This window comes from Adiantum capillus-veneris, chromosome 2 (assembly GCF_014529385.1).
Source record: "Adiantum capillus-veneris isolate H3 chromosome 2, ASM1452938v2, whole genome shotgun sequence".
Lineage (NCBI taxonomy): Eukaryota > Viridiplantae > Streptophyta > Polypodiopsida > Polypodiales > Pteridaceae > Adiantum > Adiantum capillus-veneris.
In genome coordinates, this window is record NC_140932.1 from 120,522,119 (window position 1) to 120,547,159 (window position 25,041).

General features: G+C 45.7%; 1 protein-coding gene across 3 annotated transcripts in view; it reads left to right on the forward strand.

Annotated features, from left to right (window-relative positions):
• LOC147463488 (uncharacterized) overlaps positions 1-19,831 on the forward strand; it is a 65,717-nt gene extending 45,886 nt beyond the window's left edge. For all 3 annotated transcript variants that reach the window (XM_086489234.1, XM_086489241.1, XM_086489250.1), the window contains 6 exons: positions 9,810-9,942; positions 17,325-17,428; positions 17,536-17,707; positions 17,822-17,962; positions 18,051-18,164; positions 18,280-19,831. In XM_086489234.1, coding sequence (XP_086345360.1) covers positions 9,810-9,942; positions 17,325-17,428; positions 17,536-17,707; positions 17,822-17,962; positions 18,051-18,164; positions 18,280-19,179 — 1,564 coding nt within the window. In that variant the 3' untranslated portion in view covers positions 19,180-19,831. The remainder of the gene's footprint in view (positions 1-9,809; positions 9,943-17,324; positions 17,429-17,535; positions 17,708-17,821; positions 17,963-18,050; positions 18,165-18,279) is intronic.
• The last annotated feature ends 5,210 nt before the right edge of the window (positions 19,832-25,041 follow it).

Genomic DNA, 25,041 nt, shown 5'->3' on the forward strand with positions numbered 1-25,041 from the left:
CTTGAAAAACTGGCATCTCAGCCACCTGTTCTTGCACCTTAGGCATACGTTGTGGAGACTGCATGTTCTCCGTCAAGTGTACAGGTGTTTCCATTGACTGTGCGGTATGAATCACCTGTGTTCGAGCCTTAACAGGCTTTTGAATATGATCCAGTGACCCAACTTGCTGAGACGGAACAGGAGGTTGCAGAAAGGCTAAAAACCTTGGGTTCTGCATTACTTGTGTGAACATAGCCACAGCAGTAGCCAACTGGGTCCTGAATATATCATCATCAGTCTGTGGTGGTCTTGAGGACTCACCCACTTCATGTGTCTGTTGACCCTGTGAAGAGGAAACCTCTTCAGTCACATCATCTGGTCTGTCAGCCATAATTACAATTCCCTGTGTCTCGTCTATGATCCCCTGTGTCTTCAAGCCCAAAACTGACCAAGGCTCACTTCTATGGAAAAAAGTGATTTAATCCCGTCGATGGAACCATGAAACCGGCCTGTTCAATCCAAAAAGGGCGGTAGACTTTACTTTAAACCTTGATTTAGCTTTCACCCATTATTAGTCGTCTATTTTACCTGTACTTTCAAGACACAACAAAGGGGAGAGGGATACAGGCTGCTAGATTGCACCTGTATGAGTGGACAGACACCAGATTGGCCCCTAACTTAGGCGCCCCTTTCGGTATTTCTTTATTGTTCAAAAGAGGGAATAAACGCTGTGGTTCCTACAAGCTGCCCCGCACAAACTCGGCTGAATTTCCACTGTTCCAGCCCGATTTCGGCAGCATAACTGTACTAGAACCCTTCACGGTCAGTATTCCCACGCATTGACTGACTTTCCCGACGCATACGGGCACTTTGCAAAACCTGGCGAGAATCTGCAGCACGCTGAATTCTCTGTTTTCAGCCCTGAAAATGCGCCAGATCACCTGTACAGCGGTCCCCTTGCATCCCCGAACCTCCTGGGGGTATTAGGGTCCGTTTAGGGCCAAAACCCTAAACCTGCAAAAATACACAGCAGGCTGTAATTCACTGTTTCGGGCTCCGTTTCGCGTGCCGGTCGCATCCCTAGCAAGTCCTCGAGCTCCCGCACCTGTAGGGCTACTTGCCCTTTGAATCGGACGAGATTTCTGGCGTGAAACCTCTCCGAATTCACCTGTACCTGCGGGGGGATTAGCCGCTAGCTAATCCAGTACCTGTGCAAGAGGCTCTTGCCTCGGCAATCGCGCATGAACCCACACAACTGTACATTGGTCAAATGAAGAGCCCACTAGAGGGGCATAACATACTGCCAAAGGGGAGAGAGAGGGCAGTGCGTAGCGTGCAGGGCATCACTCCTGGCACCGCACTGTGCATAAGAGGGAAAGCAAGCACTCCATAGCTCTTAACCTGTGACAGAGACTTGCAAAATGAGCCTCCCAGCTATAAATCACGTTTTTGCCTTCTCTATAAGTAGTAAACTGGCCTCAGAGTGCCAAGTGTCACTCATTTGTGCATTTTCCCGCTTTAGACCCTCGGGTCTAAAAATATCTCACCTGCAGCCTCTGTTGACTTGGCCACAGAGTAACAAAATGATCCCCATGTCAAACTGCACGTAATGACGCGAAGACATTTTCAGGTCCCAAAATAGCAGTTCCCTAAATTTTAGGAGATGCTGCCATTGTATCTTTCTAGGTCATCCGACCCTCTTTGTACACTGCGGCCACATCCAAAACTGAAATGTAGCCTCTGTAGCAAAGGATTCCACTTTGGCTAGTCAATGACCCCACTTGGCTAACCATAGTCCTTGTCCAACCTTAGTGCTCTCTTGCCCTCAGGCCTGGACTCCCTCTGGACAGTTCCACACTAGCTATGCAATGCAGGGCAGTTAGATTTCCCGAGGGGTGTTTCCAAAAAGTGAAAGTAAATAGATAATAAGAAAGAAATCAACAAAAAGGATAGATAGTAGTCACACGCTGGTGACATCAATGCTCGTCAGACCACAAGGGATAGCTGCAAGGGAAGATGTCTGAATCTGCAGAGGGGGCCGCAAGAAGGGCTGACCCTCTCTCGCTAGGCGACTCGTGGCAAAAGCACTGCCAAGAGATCTCCTAGCCGTCGGCGAGGGACCAGTCTCCTGGGTCGACCGAGGTACTGGAGCAGGAGGAGGGGGAGCAAGAGCAGGGGGGGGCGGAGGAGAAGAGAAGCGGGGTGGGGCGACAGAGACAGAGGGGCGAGGTGGGGAGTGGGCGGGAGCAGAGGGCGGAGGAGGGGATGAGGAGGAAGAGGGGAGATCTGGAGGTGGGAAGGCTGGCGAGGGTGAAGCGGAGGTGGAGGCTGGCGTAGGGGACTCCTGCTCAAGAGGACCAAAGTGGTTCCCCGTGGGAACCCACTGCTGCTGAGTAGGCACCTGAGGGCCACTCTGCTAGCCAGGCTGTCGCTGTGGCCCCTGGCGTCGACGGCCACGGGCCTGCTGCCACCCCTCCTCCGTTGGAGCCCCAGGCTCGGAGGGTGGCTCAGAATCTGTGCGCTGTCGCTGGCTGAGGTTGCGGCCCAGCCTTGGTAGGCTGGGGCTGAGGCTGAGGTGCAGGTCGTGGCCTCCTTCGTGGACAAGCCTTCGCTAGGTGGCCCATGTGTCTGCAAATGAAGCACTGGTTCGGGAGAACCGAGTACTCCACACTCTGTCGAAACTAACCCCCACTCACCCGAGGCAAGAGGATGACCTTCGGGAGCGTGTGGGTATCTCTGACCAAAACTCGAACTGAAGGGATGCCAGCCGCCTTGGCAGCTACTGATGCTGCCGTACGAGGTGTCTCCAGAACAGTCCCGATGGCGGAGCCAATCCTGGAGAGAAGTGGAAGGTACTCCCTCCGTAAACCCGGAAAGCAGACTGAGATGGGGATGTCTGCCTCCTCTACTAGCACATCCGAAGTCGGGTCAAAACCATGTCGCCACTGTCAGGGCGCGTGATACTTGGATAGCCAGTGGACTCATAGCTATGACCTTGGAGGCCATCTCAGAAGTCTCGAACTCGATCTGGTAGTACCCCCGTCCGAGGATCTGAACATCCAAAATCTTGCCCACCTCTGCGAGAAGGCGGGCCTGGAGAAGGTCTCGCAGCTCTCCTCTGCTAGGACGAGTGCCGAGAACCTTGCAGATGACAGAAGTCGCCTGCAAGCGCTCTACCTCTGCGGCAAGGCTCTCTTGCTCTGTCGGCGAAAGAGCAAGTCGAATGGTGGGCTCAGCGGGGTCGGGCGAGGGGGACTTCAGGCGAGTCCCTCTGTGGCGGAGCTGGAGCCTCCATCTGTGTCTACTGCTGAGTCGAAGAGGCGGACGGAGAAGAACAATCTGCAACCGAGGACGCCGAACACTTGTCCGAAGAACAAATGTTGCAGAGCCAGGCGCAAAGAAACCTTCGGGGATAATGCGGACAAAGGGGGGGGGGGGCAGCGGGCGGGCTAGGGGGCAGCTAGGGGGGGAGGGCAGCGGGCAGCAGGGGGCAGCAGGTGGCGGGCAAGGCTAGGAGGGGGAGACAACGCAAGGCGGGACGGGGTGGGGGATGCAGCGCGAGGGCGAGGGGGGGGGGGGGGCAGTGCGAGGGGGGCTGATGGCAGCGCGAGGGCGAGAGAGAGAAGGGGGGTGAGGGGAGGCGATGGCGCAAGAGGGGAGGGAGCGTGCAGCAGCAGCGAGCCCTTTTTCTATTGTTGGGATTTCCGAGGTCCGACAATAGTTGTTATAAATGTGACACGACACTTTGTTTGGCTCGGGAGTTTGAAGCCAAAGACAAAAGCAGGAACTCACGAAGAGACAAAGCTAAAGGCAAGCTGAACAGATATAACAGTAATAAAGATTTGATAGAGGAGATCGGCATGGCACACATGGTGGTGACCATAGTGGCCACGACACCAGATTTCTAGTCAAAGGGCAATTGCCACCACTAGCTTCAGCCAGAGATAGGCTTGTGAGCGGAAAAGAGAGGCACGAAGTGCTCCATATAATTAATTTCGACCCTTGTGTTGGAATTTAAGTTATCGGTGTTTGAACCTGTGGATCGGAGTTCAAGGGACATGCATCTGTCAGGGAACAGATATATCTAAAACACTATGGATGTGTGCGCCAATCCATTATTGTTGGTCGGATTGTGGACAAGATGTGTTTCAAAGTTCATTATCTTGGAGTACTTTGGATGTGATGTGTTCACAGTTCACGAATGGGGATAATTGGATGCAATGTGGTCTACAATTCAATTTTCTAAAAAGAAACCGATGCTCAAGATGGCATTCTTCCAAGGTACAAAGTTGAGGGTAGCAAATGCCCAGTAGTCTACAGCTGTTGGGGTGTCCATGGTAGCTTCTTCATCGACTTGGTCTCACTATTTATGTCCACTATGAGCTACAATAGGGTATTAGTGTTTTCGCATCTCAAGTGAGCTGCGCAATGTGATCCCATTATTTATTTTGTCTTTTAGGTATTTATTCCACTTATTTGTCAAAGTCTGGGTAGGGCAATTTATTGAGGTGGGTATATATGTGACCCCTTGCCCCCATTGTATTACGTCAGTTATTCATTGCCAAGATTGATTGGTTCAAAAGACTCTCTCTCTCTCTCTCTCTCTCTCTCTCTCTCTCTCTCTCTCGTGCTCTCTCCCCTTGGTCTCTATGCTTCCACATCGTCGACTTTGACATGTTCATCGGCGACATGCATATGTAAGCAATTGTATTGCATAGTGATGTCCCAACCACTGAATATTCTTAATTGAGTGAGATTGCCTGGGCATGTAATTTTAGTGCATCAAGACACCCGTTACAGATCAGTGCGGTATGGGTGTGATGGCTAATTTTGCTACACTGGAATTGTTAGACTTACACCACTCTGCTGCTTCAGAGGTCTAGGGCATACGTGTACGGCTAGTATGCCTCCGGGCTGGCCACCCATAGCCTAGGTTGCCCCTGGTCCGTCCGCCCGAGTTTGGGGCCGGTCGCCCACTTTTGTCCGGGTGCCCACATATATTTCCATATATCATTTTTCTGTTGGGTCGTGGGGATTTTTATCAGGCCCTGCCCTACCTTCCCTTGGGCACCTATTTATGGAGACAGGGAGGTACCCACTTCCACATCTCACAGAGATCACACATCTGATTGTATTGGGTCTTCTGCTCATGGTAGTCATGGGGGCTGATCGCCCCCCTTCACCATCTCTGGCGTTTGTGTCTACTCTCTCTCTCTCTCTCTCTCTCTCTCTCTCTCTCTCACGCTTCCGCACACGCGCACTCTCACATGGTATCAATTGCCATCGCATGGTATCAGCAGCTTCAGGCTCTCCATGGGACCAGCGCTTCATCACCTGCAAAGGTTCTCCTCCCAAGGGATCACAACAGTCAGCGTTTTTGGAAAGCATCAACGTTTCTGCAAATCTGCCTGCAAGAGGGGGTGGTGCCAACATTTGGACAGCTTCCATCGCAAAGGAATGCTTTGTCACCTGCGTTTTTTCAAGAAACATCTGCTAGCGCTACCATTCCTGGACGTCTTTGTCGCGGAAAACCCCTCCAAATCCATTTGCGTTTTTGACCTTTATCTGCGTTTTTGGGTTTTCAGCCCATTTTCGGCGGTTTTATTGGTCACTTTGTGTCGTTGACACCTTCCACAAGTTGCTGGGCACCTAGGGTACCCATCAAGCCTTTGTTTTTTCAGCAAACAGAAGGTTTTTGGTGCCAAAAAGTGCAGTAAAAGTGGGCTGCAAATTGACCTGCGTTTTTGCAGCAGGAGGGCAGCGCTCAGCCTTTGGACCCCGGATCTCGCCACCACCCGCCCGGCTTTGCATTTGGTGCATTGCCGGCGAGTATCCTCTCCGTCTTCAACAGATTTCAGCCATTACCCCTTCCTGTTTTCTCTGTTTTCAGGCCACCTGGGGCAGTGACAGTGATTCACCACCCTTCCCATACTCCTTTGCACCGCTCCGGACCATGCCGAAAGCGTACGAGCACATTGAAAATCGCTGGACAGCAGCGTTTTCATCACCTTGCAATTGTGTTTTTGGGTAGACAGCAACCACATGGCTTGTGTTTTTCACAGAGGATGAAGTTACCTCCTGCAAGGACACCATCCGGTGGTGGTCCATGCAGTCTCTCAGTGACTGCTATAGTACACGGTATCTTCGACATTGGCTTGATCATCTACAGGCGTACGATCCTTGGGAGATCCATTCATTCCAGCCATCATTCGACGGTTGCGCACTCCAGAGGTGGTGGTGACTTGTGGTTTGCTATGGACACACCTATGCACTCATCAAAGGAGTTCACATGAGATATGGCCATGCTCATGGCATATGGGATTCCGACATTCCCAAAGACGACACCACCATCTTTGGTGGACAGACACTTACCACTTGACCTCAACACATCAGCTCACTTGCTTACGCAGGAGCATCTACCTTAGGGAGAGGATCTTGGATCTCTTGTTGAATAGGTTCATTGCTTGGGTCTACAGATTGGAGTGGGACTTCAGTTCTTTGGACTCTCTTAGAGAGTTTACCCGCGAGATACGGGAGATCAGGCATCATTAAGCGACTACATTCGGAGTCACCCGGAGCTTGGCTTGGATGGTAGTGCAGTTGCTCTTCTACACTCCTCATCATTTGGATTGCTACCTTCAAAGTTGCTTACACTCACCCTTGGTAACCTTACAACAGACTTATCCCCCGACCTGGGCAGTAGGCCACTCCCAGCTCATCCACATTGAGAGCCACACCGAGTTGCGGTTTGGTGGCGTTGTTGGCGCGGATTCTCTTTTGTTGACACCAAAAGATTGGAGGCAGGAGATATAGGCAAGACGGCACAGATAGATTGGTCTAGCCTTTCCTCTTCTCAGAGGATCTTCACAGTTAGACTTCTCAGTCTCGCTTCCCTACTTTTACAGGATGATTACGGTGCAGACAGCTTGGTCTGGCCACACCTCTTCGTAGAGGCCCTTCACAGCACGGACTGTTTAGTCTGGCTTTCCCCTCATCTTGGATTACCCTACCTACTAACAGGACACCATCAGGTGGTGGTCTGTGCGGTCTCTCAGTGACTGCTGCAACTTACGGTAGCTTCTACAGTGCAAACTGTTTAGTCTGGCTTTCCTTGATTCGGAGGAGTTTATGGCGCAAGATTACTACATCTGGCCTTCCTCGAGTTTTGCACAACTTAGCCACTTGGCCACACTGGGCTACAGGTTCATGCATTGACAGGCTTCCGGTCATTCTCATGACGATTCCTGGGCTTCTCCATTTTCTCCAGACGGTTTGACTACAGACACCACAAATCCTATTGGGCACTTCTTTCATGACAAGGAGTTGTTTTCACACTCAGTTCGGGACCTTTATACAATATCTTCACCCTGTATCGGCGGAGTACAGCAATTTGCTACACTGCTCGTGACGGCATCTTTCCACGGAGATTTCTTGGCGGTCGGGACACCCCAGACTACTGCTACACTCGCGGAGTTTCCCGGACTGTATCTGGGAGATTGACGAGGTTAGATCCAAGCCATTTCTGGCGAGGGAACGGGGCTGAAAGCTGAAAATGCTGGCTGATAAGAGCCCTTGGGGCCTCACTCTGTAGAGCATCTGGATGTAGAGTCTGAGAGCAGAGGTCCCTCGGGAGTTGTACTTCGCAATAATTAATGATAAAGAAATACCGAAAGGGGCACTAGACTTTGGGGGCAATACCATTGGGCAGGGAACTCTGTCAGGCCGTATCGACTCTCTCTCTCTCTCTCTCTCTCTCTCTCTCTCTCTCTCTCTCTCTCTCTCTCTCTCTCTCTATTAAAGATCAGTGATTTTGAAGTTTCTGTTCGTGTGTTGCTATTGATTTCTTGCTTGGAGTGTCCAAGCCTGTTACAGTCCCCCCCTGAAGGAGATTTGTGTCATTTTCTGAACTGTTACAAGCACAAGAACCCGGAAGAGTATTCATTGTTCATGTCCCAAACACTTTTCTGATGCATAAAAGTGCATGAATTCATAAGCATGTTGGCTGAAATTCATCATACTTGTAGCCGAACGGCTATGTCTGCTTCATATGGAATTTCCTGTGCGGGAGAATTTGCTCCCGTAGGGGGGTATCCACACGAGTACTTCTTGGCTGAAAACTGCTGCTAAACTTTGTCAGAGTGTTGAAATCTGTGTGGGCAGCTGGGCAGCCAGTATTGCGCTTGTGAGTGCGTATATTCCCCGTAGGGACACACACAAGCTCTATGGGCTGCCCTACATCTTCGCTGCAGACTTCGTGGCCTTTGCGTGCCCTTCACGGACACCAAAGCAGGAAATCGTTGAGGAGAGAGAAAGAGGGCTGAATTGAGAGCTGAGAGAGGAGGCTCTTTGTGTGTGTAGACTGCTGCAGAGTCGGTGCAAACAATAGCGCTTCCACTTATAAAGGCTAGCGCATGATATTTCCTTGCAAGATGGCGAGAGAGAGAGAGAGAGAGAGAGAGAGAGAGAGAGAGAGAGAGAGAGAGAGGGCTCGCAAACTGGCCAACGCTGGTGTTTTCCAAAAACTTACTCTAGTTGTTGAGTTTTCAGATCTTATTTTGATGTTAAAACATTTGACCGCTTTCATACTCACCCGACCACTCATTTTTGGGGAGTGTTTGATTTAGTTCAATCGCTCTAAACCAAAGAGTGTTATTGAGTTGTGGCGAAAGGGCAGTCCTTTTTGGGACATTTACCCTTCATACTCACCAAACCACTCATTTTTTAAGGTTTTAAACCTTAGACATGAAAACGAGCATTAAAACCTGGGTTTCTGACCAATCTGGAGCATTAATAACTCGGCCGATTTCATGCCTCTCCCGAATCAGTCTGTGGCTCCCATCGGGACGCATTTCCACTGTGTCCGGTCGGCCACTTTCTTGGGCGGCCACCGCAAAAATATTAAATTTTAGCTTTTCTGAGCGAGTTAGGACACCATCTTATTCAGGTGCTTTTTCTGAATTGTTCTGCACTGCGTCCGGCTAGTGTTCTACTTATCATAGTATCCGGACATGGATAAATTTTCAGATGGCACATTGCACCGGAAAATTTACCCGCTCATTAAATAATTAATTGGTACCATTAAAATCATAAATCTATTATGTGTTCACAAAAATCATTTTTATTTATTTGTAGCCGTAGCTAAAAATATTACACATGTGCTAAGTCTTTATCTTTGTTTTAGGAAGTAGGAACTTGCATGCCCGTCTCATGTCCTTGGTGTTGATGGATCTATAGTTGAGGGTTTTGATGAAGATTAGATGAATTTCATTCAAGCTCTTTTTTAGTCAATTCTTTTCTAAGTTGGTGCTGGTGTTATTTTTCATTCATTTGGAAGTTCCTCCTGTTTTGCTCTCCTTAAAACTAATACAAGACAGGAACTTTTTTCTTCTATAGTGTCATTCTTGATGTTTTGACGCTTCATACAGTTCGTATGTCCAGATCTTTGGGACCTTCTGAAGATATATTTTTTCTAGCAATGTCTACGATGAAGCAATTACTTTTCTTGTTTGACAACTTAGAGGATAATGAATTTTCAGCTGCTTTTGGGTAGTCAATATTTGTCGTAGTTAATTGGATGCTTTGTAACATTGTTCAAATATGGGTAAGCCCTCGCTGCTGATAGGATGGTGTTTCTTATCTTCAAAGAAGAGCTGGATTCTAAATGAAGGCAGCGAGTTTGAGGTTTGGGAAGATATAGAATGATGTCAGCAACTGTCTTTGTTTTTATCAACCTTTTCAAGATCGATAAAATTGAAGTTTTTCCACGTGGCCTTTTACACCAATAATGTTTTCTTATTTATGTTCTCTGACCCCTTGTTTACATGATGTAGCAAAACGAAGTTACGGCTTGCAATGTCAAGAATCAAGTTGCTAAGGAACAAGAGGGATGTTCAGCTTAAGAAAATGAAAGGAGAGCTTGCAAATTTGTTAAAGGCCAATCAAGAGCCAAGTGCACATTTAAAGGTAAACTCTAAATACATTGAGTATATCTGCTTTGTCTTTGGACAATAAGGTGCAATCATTCAGAGAGAGAGGGAGCTAAAAAAAATATAATAATAAATAAATAAATAAATATAAATATAAATAAATAAATAAATAAATAAATAAATAAATAAATAAATAAATAAATAAATATATATATATATATATATATATATATATATATATATATATATATATATATATAGAGAGAGAGAGAGAGAGAGAGAGAGAGAGAGAGAGAGAGAGAGAGAGAGGAACTCTCCACACACCCCCCAGCCCACACCTACCAAACCAATTTCAAACCTAAATCACCCATCAACAGGAGAAAAAACAAAAAAGAACAAGGAGTAAACAAGCAGATTAGGCAAACATACACGCACACACACCTCAACCTTGCACAACGCACTCACCCCAAGCACATGCACAAGCATGACACAAAAGAAATAAGGTGCATACAAGCAAGCAAGCTAAACAAGCAGAAACCATGAGAAACAAAGAAAAATATCTGCGTAACACTCGTAGATTCCCTACGGCAGAGTCTCCTTCTCCTTCTAGAGCTGGCTTCTCACTGCTGCAATAGGGGGTGCCTTGCTGCTTTTAAAGGCCCTGGAGGCCCTGTAGGAATAAAGAGGTGGCTGGTGCTTTTCCCCCTTGTCCAGAATAGAGATAGAGAGAGAGGCTAGTTGGTGGTAGCTTTAGAGAGAGGAGAGAGAGATTGCTGGCTGCCTGGCTATTTTTTAAGCAGATGTGGGGGCGCCTCCTAATCCTTGCTTTATTTTTAAGTGGCTGCCAACTTTACACCACTTATAAAAAAATGTGAGCTTGTTTCAAAATTCAAACAAAAACTCTGCGAGCTGAAAATTGCTTCATGATGCTTAATGTCACCCATCATATGACACATCAGAGTTGTCCGCTCGTGATCTACAGTAGATCTACAGTTTCTAACTTTAACAGTTCAAGTGTACGCATTTAGATATCCTAATATAATAAAATAGAAATTACTCAAAAAATAAGAAAACAGTCCATTTAGCAACATCCCTGTGGCTTCTAAACAGTTATCCTCAACTGTAGTGCTTGTACATGGAAAGAAGATGTGCTCGCTGCTTTGCTCTCCCTGCCATCGCACCCCCCTCCCTCCTGCTCGCGCCATCCAGCCCTGCTCCCCCACGCTGTCCTCGCCCCTCCCCCCCCCCGCTCGCTCGCGCTGCCCGCCTCTTGCACAGCTCTCCTCGTGGCCCCCCACTGTCTCTCCCCCTTCGCTCCAGCCCGCTGCCCGCCCAACCCTCCTCACACACATCACCCGCAGCCCCCACCCCCCTCTTCACTGTGCCGACCTTATTTTTCTTGGTTTGGATTCCCTTAAGAGTAAGGGTTTGCAGCATGAAAGGTCGCGCCATCGCCCTACCCGCCAACAATATCAGACATAGATGGACGCTCGTGCTCCGCCTCGGAGGGACTCAAATGAAGCCTATTCGCTCGACCCCGCTGAGCCCACCATTCGACTTGCTCTCTCGTCAGGAGAGCAAGCGAGCCTCACAACAGAGCGTCTTTAGGCCACCTCTATCATCTGCAAGATTATTGGCAGCCGTCCCAGTCGAGGAGAGGTGCGCAACCTTCTGTAGGCCCGCCTTCTAGCAGAGGTGGGAAAGATCATTGACATCTAGCTCCTCAAGTGGGGATACTACCAGATAGAGTTCGAGACTCCTGAGATGGCGGCCAAGGTCATCTCGATGATTCCGTTGGCCATCCGAGCGGTCATAGCTCACTTCCGACAGTGGCGTCATGGATTCGATCTTGCATCGGATGTTCTTGTAGAGGAGGCAAACTTGCCTATTTCGGTCTTCTTTCTCAGTCTGAGGCGGGAATACTTACCGCTTCTTTCCAGGATTGGTTCCGAGATTGGGACAGTCTTGGAGACCCTGCACACGCCAGCTTTAGTTGTAGCCAAGGCTACCTTTAGTTCGCGTTCTGGTTGGTGACACTCACTCTGTGGTCTTGCTACCTAGGGTGAGTGGGGGATGGTTACGTCAAAGGGTGGAGTATTCGGGACTCCCGAACCAGTGCTTCATTTGCAAGCAGATGGACCACTTAGTGAAGGCCTTTCCTCGCAGGAGATCTCGACCCACATCGCATGCGCATCCTCCCAAGGCTGAGTTTGCCTAGCAGATTGGTAACCAGGACACACAGGCTGGTACCTCGACAGAGGCCAGTGATAAGACAATTGACGGTTGGCAGTAGGTGCCCAACCAGCGTCGACAGGGAGGGGCTCGCCACACTACCCCTCCTATTGGCAGACCTCCTGTAGCTCAGCGGCATTGTGTTCCGACACAGAGCCATTTTGACACCCTCCAATAGGAGCCCCCTGAGGAGACCCCTACCACCTCAGACTCCTCCGTTCCGCCACCTCCTCCTCCCCCTCCACCCCCACCCCACCCCCCGCTCCTTCTCTCTCCCCGATGCGACCCTCAACCTTATCACTTGACCCATCCCACACTCCTCCTCAGACGCAGAGGAGTGGACACACATCCGCAGCGGGACGATCTCTTGGTAGTGCTTTCGCTATGAGTCTCATGGCTCGAGAGAGACATCCTCACCTGAGGATGCCACTTCTGGTTTAGACCTCTCCTTTTGCAGTAGCCCCTCGGGGTTTGACCAGCTTTGACATTCGCAAATGATGGGACTTCTTCGACTACAACTTCACACGTTTCCTTGGTGACCCTTCTTCCGACGTGGAGGAAGCTTGCTTTCGAGTTCACGTTCTCTTTCTAGCAGCCCGAGGCACTGAGGCTTTGGATACCACGGCAAGTTTCTCCTTTCCTGCGTGCGGCATGGATCATAGAGAGTGGACCTTGCACACAGTCCTGGACTAGGTCCAGGTCTAGGCTACTGAGTTCTCACACCACAGAGGGGACTTGGGGGTGAAAGATCTGGTACAGACACTTTGGCCTTTAGCCAAGTTTAGTGTGACGCCGTCGGATGCAACAAGTTGCAGGCACATTAGTGTGCACTTGTTTGCTGACACTCAGAGCCCCCCTTGCTATGTATTTGTAGATGAGGATTCTTGGACAGAGGATTGCACGCTCAGCATGGGCCTAGGTGGGAGAGTCACTTCAAATGCGTTTATCTAGAGGTCGCTCGGATGCGGATTACTCCCCATCGAAGCTGGCCTCAAAGATAGCGAGGTTCGTTGCTGTTGCAACATATGTTTTTTCTCATTGATTCCATGAGATACGTCTCATGGAATGTGCAGGGATTAGGAGGGCCCCAGTTTTAGTGGGGTCGGTTGCCTCAGGAGCGTTAGTGATGCCTTGTGGGTGGTGAGATTGATATTCTTATGCTACAGGAGCATCACCTCTCTGAGAGCGGCATTAGTAGTGTAATTGGGAACGGGCAGAACGGGGCCCTCCGTTCTTGGAACGTGTTCCCAAGCCTCGGGCTCCCTCAAAACGGGAACGGAACACGGTTCCGTCCCCAGGCAGAACCGGAACGGCAGGCGGAACAGGCCTTGGAACGGGTGGAACGTCAAGCGGAATGCGGAATGTGGATCCGGCACGGCAGATTTTAGAAATTTGAAAAATCTAGTCCTTGTAAAAAAAAAAAGGACATTTGGGCAATCGTGTTTGAATGCTTTTTTGGGGGGGGGGGGGGGGGGGAAGATGGGTATTCTTCCCATTCTCTCCTAGATAATTTAATCCACTCTCCCGCAAGCCTCAAACTCTCAAGAGTAAAAAACAAGCCTCCCCATGGCATATTTTAGGTTTACCGTTCCTCCCCCGTTCCGCTATTCCGCCCCCCCCCCCCCCCCCCCCCCCCCGTTCTGGTAACGTTCCGAAGGCCCCTGTTCCCGTTCTGTGTAACTATGCGCATTAGGCGATGTGGTCAGATTTTGTAGGGTCGCTATGAGATATCAGCTGCATTTGGACTTGGAGGTATCCAATTGCGGACTCATGGAAGCAGGCCATTGTGGGCAAAGGTATTATTGTGCTAGGCAGGGCTCAATGGATTACTATGCAAGTTCAGGGTTGCCTCATGGGTTTCCTGAACATATATGCGCCCAATGTGGCAAGTGCACGAGTAGAGCTGCATGCAAAGTAGTGGTGTGTTGGGGGGGACTTGAACATGTTGGAGGTCCCCTCTGACAGGATTGGAGGTGGCCATGCTACTGTGCATGGGGCTGAGTTGGCAGCTTGGGAGCATCTATGTATGACTTTGAGGGTTTCTGATGTTTGGCAGGTTGCAACACTCAGGCTTTGTGAGGCCCCCATACAACTTGTCTTTCTCTCGATCTTTTCGGCCTACTAATGCTCCAACAACTTTCAATCGAATGATGGATTGAATATTTCGTCCTCATCGGCAATTCGGAGGAATCTTCTTTGACGACATCCTAGTCTTCTCTCACACTGAGGAACAACATAAACGACACTTACAGACTGTATTCAAAGAATTTGTCACGTGACACATCCAACCCTATGTGTCCGTGGACAAGCTATAGCCTGATCAGGGTTCAGTCAGTCTAGTCAGTCTAGATTAGAAGTGATCTGGCACTTTTGTGAGTCTATTCGTAGACCGTGCATGCCCAGTCACTTAGTGTAGATGCATATCCTCTGGTTGCACACAGCATGATCATAAGCATTCCCATCAGAATCCATCAGAATTAGTCAGGGGAATTTTCCAGTGCATTTAGCCTATTTTTCCTATTTTTGACATTTTTCACTTATTATTTTTAAATGACTTTTGTTGGAAAGTAGGTAGGGCAAATTGAGTAAGTTTGTATATAAGCAAACCTAGACTAGCACTAAATGGCAGAAGAGGCAATAGGAGCCAAGCTCAGCAGGCAACTTCTCCAACAAGACCCTTGGTGGATTTCCTCCAAGCAAGAAGAACCTCCCCTAGCATTTTCTTCAACAAGCCTTACCTAGCGTTTTGCATCAGCAAGGATCGCAAGCAGAGACCAACATACCTAGCGTTTTGCATCAACAAGGATCGCCAACAGAGACCAGCATACCTAGCGTTTTTGTTACCATCAGCCTAGCGTTTTTGATAGATTGCAGCCCTGGCGCTTCCATGAGGATTCAGCCCCTAAAGAGTAGCGGATTCAGCCCGGATAGACCATCAGATTCAGCCCTTAAGAACCTCAGTTTTCAGCCCTAAACCTGCAGATTTTCAGCGTCGAAGACCCATAGAAACAGCTCTAGAATCAGCGTTTTTGGACTAGTCCAGATTTCAGCCCATAGCGTTTTTGGACAGCAGATAAAAGATTGCAGATTTCAGCCCTAGTGTCGGTCTCGCCATCCCCGTCGTCATCACCAACATAGCCTAGACTTGCATCAGTCCCATGCATTCAGTTTGTACCAGTTTGTGTAATCATAAGTAGACCACTCTCGCCGACGAGAGTGGGGCCTTCGGAGGAGGTTTTTACGTCTCTGGTGTCGTATTTCTCCTCTCTCTCTATCTCTCAGTCTCATACACTTGCACACACAGTGTCCATTCACTTTGTTTGTGATCATAGCATCTCTCATTAAGAACGGAAGGCTCTAACTTCCATAAGAACAAAAGGAACCTTGAGCACAGTTCGGAGCACTCATCTTGAGCAAAGCGCAAACATTCATTCCGCTGCACCTAACATTGGTATTAGAGCTTTGGCAGTGTTCTGTATCACTCAAGGAAAGAACCACAAGAATCACAAGAATTTTTTTTGCTTGTTGCAATCGCACGAACCCAAGTTCGCTTGGGCGTGTCGATTCTTAATCGTGTTTTTGAAGAGTGACAGGAATCCCAAGAAAGAAGGGCTTGTCCAGCCTCCCCTTGTGTCTCTTTTCACTCATTGAGAGCGGGCCGTGCACTTAGCGGCCGGCCAATCGACGTGAGGTGGGAAAAAGCAACCTTGGTGTGAGCGCAAGGTCGCCAAGGGGTGCGCCCATGGAAAGGAGTAGAACTCGGGTTGTTCCCTATGCCTATGTGAGCTCAGAACTTTCATACTGGCCAAAACACTGAGCTCTTCAGCTCATGACCGTGATCCCAAAGTAGAAAACCGGGAATCCACTTTTCCATAGCTACTGGTCAGACTAAGGTTAAGTTTGACTTAAAGACTGAACTACTCTGGCTGACTTGGCCTTGAGCTCTTCATCTCATGACCATGATTACCAAAACAGAAAACTGGGAATCCACCTTTCCATGGAAACTAGTCAGACTAAGATTTAATATAGTGATTAGTTAACTGAAAGACAACTGAGTCTGAGCTGAAATATTGAGATTGAAAGGAATAACTAGAGCAAAAGACATCTGACATGATCTGAGACTAGAAGCAATGATCGTATTATAGTTTGAACTGATACAAAGAAAGGTTGAAGGCACAACCGGAGCTGGAATTGCTACTGGCAGTTCTATGTACAAAGATTGATAGGAGTATACATAACCAGAGTGTGTAGTGACTACTAGCAGCTCCAAGACTAGCCAAGCACAATACAAGCACGAGAAGCTACAAATGTGTGATGGTTCCCTTGATATAGGTATTCGGCCTCCATCACCTTCCGTTAGTGTACTTTGACTGTCTGATGGAGTCTGCCGTTACTCTTGGCCTTGCAACACTAAGGAGCAGGTTCCGGCCTTCTGCATCGTCATCATGCTGCTGTGGTCTCACTTGCCACAGCATGAGACAACACCGCCAATGAGGTTTTGCTAGGTCATCGCATTATTATGTGTGAAAGAGGACGTGCATAGACTGCCAAGAAGTTGATCGTGTGACATGAGAGGGAATTGAATTCCCCATAATTTTCTGACCCTACAGTTCTCTAGTCTTCCTTTTCACTTGGGCTGGGGGACTATTTTCTGTGTCAACAAGTTCATCTTGTTCTACATACACCAATGTGAGTCAGTGGCGGTGACAGAAGAGACACATAACTTTGAATAAAGCATCTCAGTCCTGCAGGTAACAATAGCTGCAGTAGAGCGTGAGAATTTGTGATAGATTAGTACGACCTTGAAGTTGGCTTAACCTAGAGGATTAAGGTAGCAAGGATCAGGTGCTAATGAGGTAGTATGCCATGCGCACACAATAGGAACACCAACCCATAGAAGTCCTGGCATGAGGAAGCGCACTCGTGACTGCTTACTACTAAAGATGAGTTATAAATCATGGTCACATGCTTAAGCACAGGGTAAAGTCAGGCAGGCTTCCAGTGCTTGCTTAACCAGACTTCGCTTCATAAGCAAGTAAGACTACTCTTATCACACTTTTCAATTCTCGAATGTCCTGGGAAAATTGCTCTTGGCAATTCAAAGCTCTATTTTCTCTTTTTCAAAGGGCTGTGAGTTAATGTCTTTACTTGTGCCACAAAAGATGGTAATTCTGGTCTTTTGTGCAGGCGGAGCATATATACAGGGAGCAGAACATAATGGCAGCATATGAGATTATTGAACTTTTCTGTCAACAGATTGCCGATCATCTCCCCATTATTGAAGCTCAAAAGTCTGTTTTCACTTCAAGAAAGTTTGCGACAGACTGCCTTTGATATGTTTACAATGGCTTCAAGTCTCACCATCTCATGAATGAAGTTTGTCTTCTTGTGCTTTCAGACAATGTCCTATTGACCTGCGAGAAGCAGTTGGTACTATCATTTATGCTGCACCTCGGTGCACTGATATTCCTGAGCTAGGAAAGCTTCGACACTATTTTTCTGCAAAATATGGAAAAGAGTTCACGGCAATTGCAGGTGAATTGAGGGCAGACTGTGGTGTCAACAGAGTGGTAATAAGTTGCATTAAACGCTCTTTTCGTCTATTCCTAGTTTTTAAAGCTGAGGTTTTGCAATAATGAGTGGATTCTAAGTTGGCCATTACTAATAAGTGTGTTTATGTGCAGGTCACTGAAAAGCTGTCCACCAGTAGGCCCTCTATAGAGCTGAAGTTAAATCTGATGAAAGATGTAGCTGTCGAATACAAACTAGATTGGGATCCAGTGGCTCTCAAATCTCAGCTTTTGACGCCTCGTGAAGATCTTCTCGTGGGTGTTCTTCTCTAGCCTTGTCTATTGTTTTCACCCTGGTAGCTCTACTAGGGTCCTCATTACGTGCTCGTTGAATGACCATTAGGAGGGACCATCTCAACTTGTTGGTGCGAGACGGACATCTTTCCGCAGCTCTTCTGAAGAGCCAGCTTATAGTCCCTCCAAGCAGAATCAGAAAAGTGCAGGGGTGGAGGCTAGGGTACCGATTACTCAGAGTTTGATCATTTTGATATTAGCTACAAATTGTGTCTACCTTTCTTTCTCTGTTTCTATGAAGCATTTCAAAGATTTCATGAGAAAATTTGATTTTGCAGGAGGAAAGGCAATTTATACCTTTTGTTCGGCCTACTCTTGAAGCTGAGAGTTCTCTTTCAATAAGCCAATCCGCTTCACAGGTGTTGACCCCACAGAAGCAAAGCAGTTTTGGTCATGCATCACATGGTTCTTCCGTTTCATTTCATAATGAAGATGAGACCCAAGCTGCAATTGAGAGAAGGAAAAGCTTCAAAAATGTTGTTTTTGCTGCGCACAAAGCGGCCGAATCTGCAGAGCGTGCTGCTGCAGCTGCCCGAGCAGCAATTGCCATTGCAGGCCAAAACCTTGATGAAACAGGGTCAAGTACAGATAATGAGAGTGGCGATGAAGCATCGCAAAGCAGTCATTATGAGTCAAGAACGAATCTTCCTTTCATTGAAGCTGATGAAGGCAGGGAATTATACAGTAAGCAGTATCAACTGCAGCAGGGTGGGCATTTAGAGCATTCAGCCTCACCGTCAGTTCTTAGCATAGAACGTTTTGCTGATGATGATGATGACGATGATCGTTGCGGATCTGATTCAGTTTCTCCCTCAACATTCATGCCGGGCAGGCATGGTAAAAATCGAGCGAGCTCTCAAGGGATAAATAACAGGGTTTCTACTTCACAAAGTGTTGGCTATCAGGAGCACAACACAAGTTCTCACAAGAGGAATCATGAGACGTCCAGAGCTGCCCCCATTTTCGACAGTGACGAATGGGATGACTCAAATAATGAAAATGCAGTTGAAACAGCTTCATCTATTGGTACAGGGCCTCGTGTGCGAGCACCACCAAGGTTACCGGAAGGGCAAACACCATCATTAACAAAAAGTACATTTGCTCATCCAAAGCTTCCAGACTGTGATGAATTTGTGGCCCATTTTCGCGCGTTGAAGGCTATAAACGCCAAGCAATAGTGGCTGTGATATTGGACCAACGACTGCATAGAGTATATACATCAATGACGGGAAATATCGCCACACTTGCAATCATCAGGAGAGAGTAGGCATCACATTCTTTTAATGCTTCGAAATCATCTTTGAAGATTTTGTGAATGGGCTTGAGATTCCATGAGGTCTTTAAGTTTCCCTGGATACAGAAAAGAGAAGAAATAAAACTACAGTTGCATAGTCGAGCACATTCCGATTAGCATTGGTATTTGGGTTTTGAGGGTTCTCCCTGCCTTTCCTCACTCCCCCTACACTTCCTTGCCACTAAGATTAGCAGCATGTCTATTTGACAAGCATGGCTATTTTCTTGTGGTTGGGCAAGAAAGGCATTGGGCTTATCCCACTGCAATCTCAAAAGTTCGTCGTCTTGACGTGCTATAGATGCCTCTCTTCAAAAGAACCTTGAAGGTTTTCCTAAATTTTGGTAGTGAAGAGTGCAAAAATTTATCTTTTGATCAATGGACTTGAAAGAGGGGTCTTGTACCATGGCTATGAGCATATGACCAATGAATTCTGTTTTAAAGATTCAAAATAAGAAAAAAGAAAATCATCATGTAGCCTAATTTTGTTGACACGTTTGATTACGTGGCTAATACGATGCAAGTTTGTTTTTTCCTTACATTAGTGCAAAGTTAATTTAAGAAAACCTTGCGGGACGAATAAGTGGGGTAAGGAAGGCACCTCCAAGTACAGAACATGAGTCCAAGTTTTGGCAAATAAGGACTCATTATAATTTTTAATTGGTGAACAAGGCATTCATAGAACAATGGCATGAATACAACATGTAGGGGTGTGCATGTTGTGCACAAGCCAATGAGTTTAACTTTAAAGAAGAAAGGAAATTTTTCTTTTGGTGTTTTAAGTCTGCAGACACATGTTTTTGCTACAATGGTGAAGTAACAAATTACTTCGTTTTCCTCGATAATAACAAATTTATACACATGACGAAGTGCTAGATGGAGTATTGTCATATTTGATAGTGGGATCAAATTTTCACATGCAGTGAGAAACCCAAACTTTTCATGAAGCCCATCAATAAATCTACAATGATTAATGCCAATTGTATTTATAGAATCAATTTTGATTTTCCTTTTACAAATAGTGATGCACCTTAGTGCGATCCGTTCAGTCAAGAATTATAACAATCTCTAATGCCCTTGACTGCTAGTGTGTGAGTTGGGTACAGGCATGACATGATGTCATGGATCGCCAAATTCATCCTTCGTCTTAGATGTACTACAAGGGACTCTTAAGATTGAAGACCCAAATACCAATGCTGTTGTACGGGCTCTTTACGTTCGTGGCATCGATAAAAGTGTCTCAAAAGGTGTTGGTACAAAAGTGTCATTATGTTAGTCGCAATCCTAGTGGCTATTTAATGATTGTCATAGCGACGTAAAATATAAACAACATTGTCTGCACGTGAAAAAGGGGTGGCAAAGCCGACCCAATCAATTGTAGTAGACAATGAGACTTTCTTTTAGAAAGTTTCATTAAAAAACATTGACATAACTTCAAAACTAGAGACGAAACAAAATCTAAATACTTGTATTTCATTGCGTTATAGTTGTACAGTACATTGAGTTTGAGTTTTCAATTACAATATAGAATATGCATGTCATCTCAATATATATATATACCAAAAAAAGTAAAAGCTTTCTAGTGCGCTACTCCAATGACAACATCATCTCTTGTTGCAAGGATAACTTGAACGATTTTCACAAACAAATTTTAGAAAACAAAACTGAATGTAAAAACACAAAGTAACATCAATGTAAATACTGTTCAAAGTTTGTATAGTTCATTGATCCGGTTCCACATTTCAACTTTTGGATTAATGGGTTCCACATTTCAACTTTTGGATTAATGGATGGAGACCCTTCTTTACGCCAGTGTGCTTGAGTGGGGTGGGATCCCTTCTATTGATGATTCACTATTAGAAGTGATAAGCACAACAAAAAAAATCAAAATTACAAATTGATAGATTTTTAACTATAAAAGCATTGGAAAATCACTTACAAAATCATTCTCAAATATCCCTCAATCATCACTACCAAGGTGATGTGCACTTCTCGCATTCACTCACGCCTTAGCAGTCTCTCTATGCTAGCTCCACTCATCAAGGTTGTTGTATTATTTTCTTTAAAAAAAAAAAAAAATCTTTGTCAAAAAAACGGTTAGCCTGCATAAACGACAAGTAAAAAAGTTTAAAAAAACTTTGCATCAATTTTTAAATAACCATTACGACCTTTGATTGCATCAATCTTTTTAATTTATAATTCAAAATAAACCTTGCAAAACAAACAAATATATGCTTTCCTTGCAATAAAACATGTTTAGCTAGTTTCACTACGCGTAAACACGCTGAAATACAAAATATTGGTGCTTTAAGCAACCTCCCTCTCATCTTAATACAACTTAACATAAATCTTTATATCTATGAAAAATCTCCGCCTAAAGAGACATTCTTACAATCATCTGCATTTTCCATTGCATTCTCCTTTGCGTTTGTTGCTTTCTTTGCATTTTCTATGTGATTTTCTCTATAATATCTACGGCTAGGAGATTGTTGACCTTGTAGACTGCTGCAGTTTATGGGGCTACCTCAATAATATACCATCACCTCGGCTATGAAGTCTTCGTATAAAAAATACATGAAAAGAGAAATAAGATTGCATACGATAATGTATGTAAAATTCTGACAATTACCTGTAGTTAGATACAACGGTAGACTTGTCTGTAATGCTTGCGCATGATAAATGTGTTTCAAAGATCGCTCCATTTTTCTTTAAATTTAGCTCAAGAAAGTCTAAGTCTCTTCTATGCAATGTAGCACATCAAATATCTCCACTTCAAACCCTCTATCATCCATCCTCAAAAGTTCCTGTAGCATTCTAATATACAATTTTTTTGTCATCACCCAATCCGCATCTGATGATCGTTTTTTACTAGATTGTTCAAATTTCACCATGATCCCCCAATCAAATGTGCATCGCTTTGTGTCAAGGTGCTCTACTTTGAAGTGATGACCTTTACACCAAGTAACCATGTACAATTTGTATGGTGACAAAACACAGAAGTGAGCGTCAACCAATAAAATCACACTAAATGGACATAGGGGCCAAAGATTATAGATTTACATAAGGGCTACAACCTCACGAAAACTCTCACTCCTAATTCATAATTTGTTCACCTTGTTTTTGTATTTGATCCATAGTATCATGTATCTATTTTAGACTCATGAAAGATGAGAAGCTCTCAAGATCTTTAGAATAATGCATCAGTGGTCATTTCCCCCTTCTAAAGGCATGTTGCATAGTTTGTTTCTCTTGCTTTTTCACCTCGTATTGGACAAGCTACTTTTGCATCATTGGATTGTGAAGCATATAGAATCGATTGATCTTTGCCTTGAACACTCCATGCTCATTCTCTTTTCTACACTTGGATCCACCATCACAACTCTAGTGATGCACTCATCATCAACTATCCACCAAAACATGTCTTTGCATGACCAGCCTTCTTAATTTCCTACGTATACTAGTGACCCTAAAAATAGCCAACCCTCGGCAATGCTTCCCTTTGGTTTTGACCTATGATGCACATATCCCTTTAACATCTTCATGAAGCAGTCTAAAAAGAACATTCATTTGGAATGCATAGTCATATATCATCCACAATAGAATAACTCTAATGAAGGTGCTGCATTGACCTGCATGTTGGCTCATATCCACTATTTGTATGTGTGTCCATAGCTATTGTAGCTTTTCAAAGAGGAGATAAAGATATACATCCATATTCTTCATTTTAGACCAACCTTGAACAATCAAGCTTAAAAACAAGTATCCCTTCTTAGTTGCTAGCCACAATGGATATTGTACTTGACAATGACATTGTAGGATGCAACTCATTGTTGAAACGGGTTAATCCAATCCATAGCCAAATGGTACCGTAGAATTCTTTGGATCCTACATAAAATTTGAGCATGTGTCATTGATGTGTCTCTATGTCACACTATCTGTAAGAATCCTTAGCATGCTATCTAATGATTGATTCTCCTTCTGCTATGATGCTAGAGCGGCCAATGATTTGTATCAAACAAGGTGTTTGATGCAAGTCACAAGAGAAAAACTTATGAATACCTTCTATGAAACTTTTATTCTTGGAGTTCTTTTCTTCATAGCTATGTGCTTTACACTTCGAACATTTCTCCATGTTGGCAATCTCCCCTCTAAAAAGAAATGCAATCATGAGGGCAAGCATGAATGGAATTGTAATCCATCCCTAACCCACATAAGACTTTTTTTGCGTCATCTCTCAAGGTTGGCATCCTATTATTTACTTGCAATATGTGCTTTTTATGCAACCTACATACAAAAAGAAATAACATAGTTTAAAAAAATGATCATTGTATTATTTAAGTTAACATAGTTTCAATAATCATTGCCACTCCATCCAAACGTTTTTTGCATATTGAAAAGGACCAAAAGTATTTTCAATCTAAACACTCTAGCTCCATCATATAGTGGTGCCTTGGCAACACATGTCATGTCATCATAGGACGAGTCATAGGAAAGATACTCTGAGTCCATGATGGTGCTGATCATCACCCTCACCCTCTAAACTTAAAGGAAATTCAAGCATAATTGCCATATTTTTTAGTTGGGGAAATTGCCTTAAAGCGCTTTATGTGTTTGTAGGCAATCATCGAAGTCCTAAGAACTTGAAAGTAGACAGATTTCAGTATGCAAAATTGTTGGAATTAGGGTTGCAGAGAAACACACACAGCTTGGAGAAGACGAAGGAAGCTCAAGGCACACAATTGAGAGTGTGTTACTTAGTGTGCAATGGAAAGATTGATAGCCCTAGAGTGATGGGCGTATATAGAATGCACGGGGGAAAAAACCTCCTAAAGAGGGAAAAAATGCCCCGGCGGTCCTAGTGTGTTCACACACATCACTACCACATGTATATGGTAACAAATCCCCCCTGGAGTGATGTGGTGAACTAGAGCTGGCACACGAGTAAAGGGAAGTGCCATGCCCTGAGGACATGATCAGTCCACAAAGGGGAGTAAGCCCAAAGCTTTGCGGAAAGCTTCAAGCTTCTCACGAGACAATGCCTTTGTGAAAAGATCTGCAAGGTTGTCCTGTGTTGGCACATAAGCCAAGCTGATCTCTCCTGCTGAGAGCCTCTCCCTGACATAGTGGGAATGCACCTCAATGTGCTTTGTGCGAGCATGAAAAACTGGGTTTTTCGTAACTGCCAATGCGCTCTGACTGTCAGTGTAGATAGTGTTGGCAGTGTCCTGTCCAACACCCAAATCAGCCATAAGGCGTCTGAGCCATACACACTCAACCGTAGCTGTGAAGACTTCCCTGTACTCAGCCTCACAACTTGAAGTGGCCACAGTAGGTTGCTTCTTGCTCAACCATGATATACATGAACTGCCAAGCATGAAACAAAAACCACTTGTGGACACTCGCGTGTCAAAACAACCAGCCCAATCTGAGTCCGAAAAAGCATGTAAGTCTGGCGGCAATGATCCCCCCTTGGGATAAAACAAGCCAAGATGTAAAGTGCCACTAAGGTAGCGGAAAATCCTCTTGACAGCCTGCCAATGCTTAGACCCTGGGCTATGCATAAATCTGCTGACCTGTGAGACTGCAAACTGAATATCCGGCCTCGTGTTGCATACATAAATGAGGCAGCCAACAACAGTTTGGTAAAGAGTGACATCAGCAGGATCACCAGCATCATGTAGACTCAACTTCAAACCTGTTTCCATGGGAGTGGCAATAGGTTTGCAATCCTCAAGTCCAAACTTACATA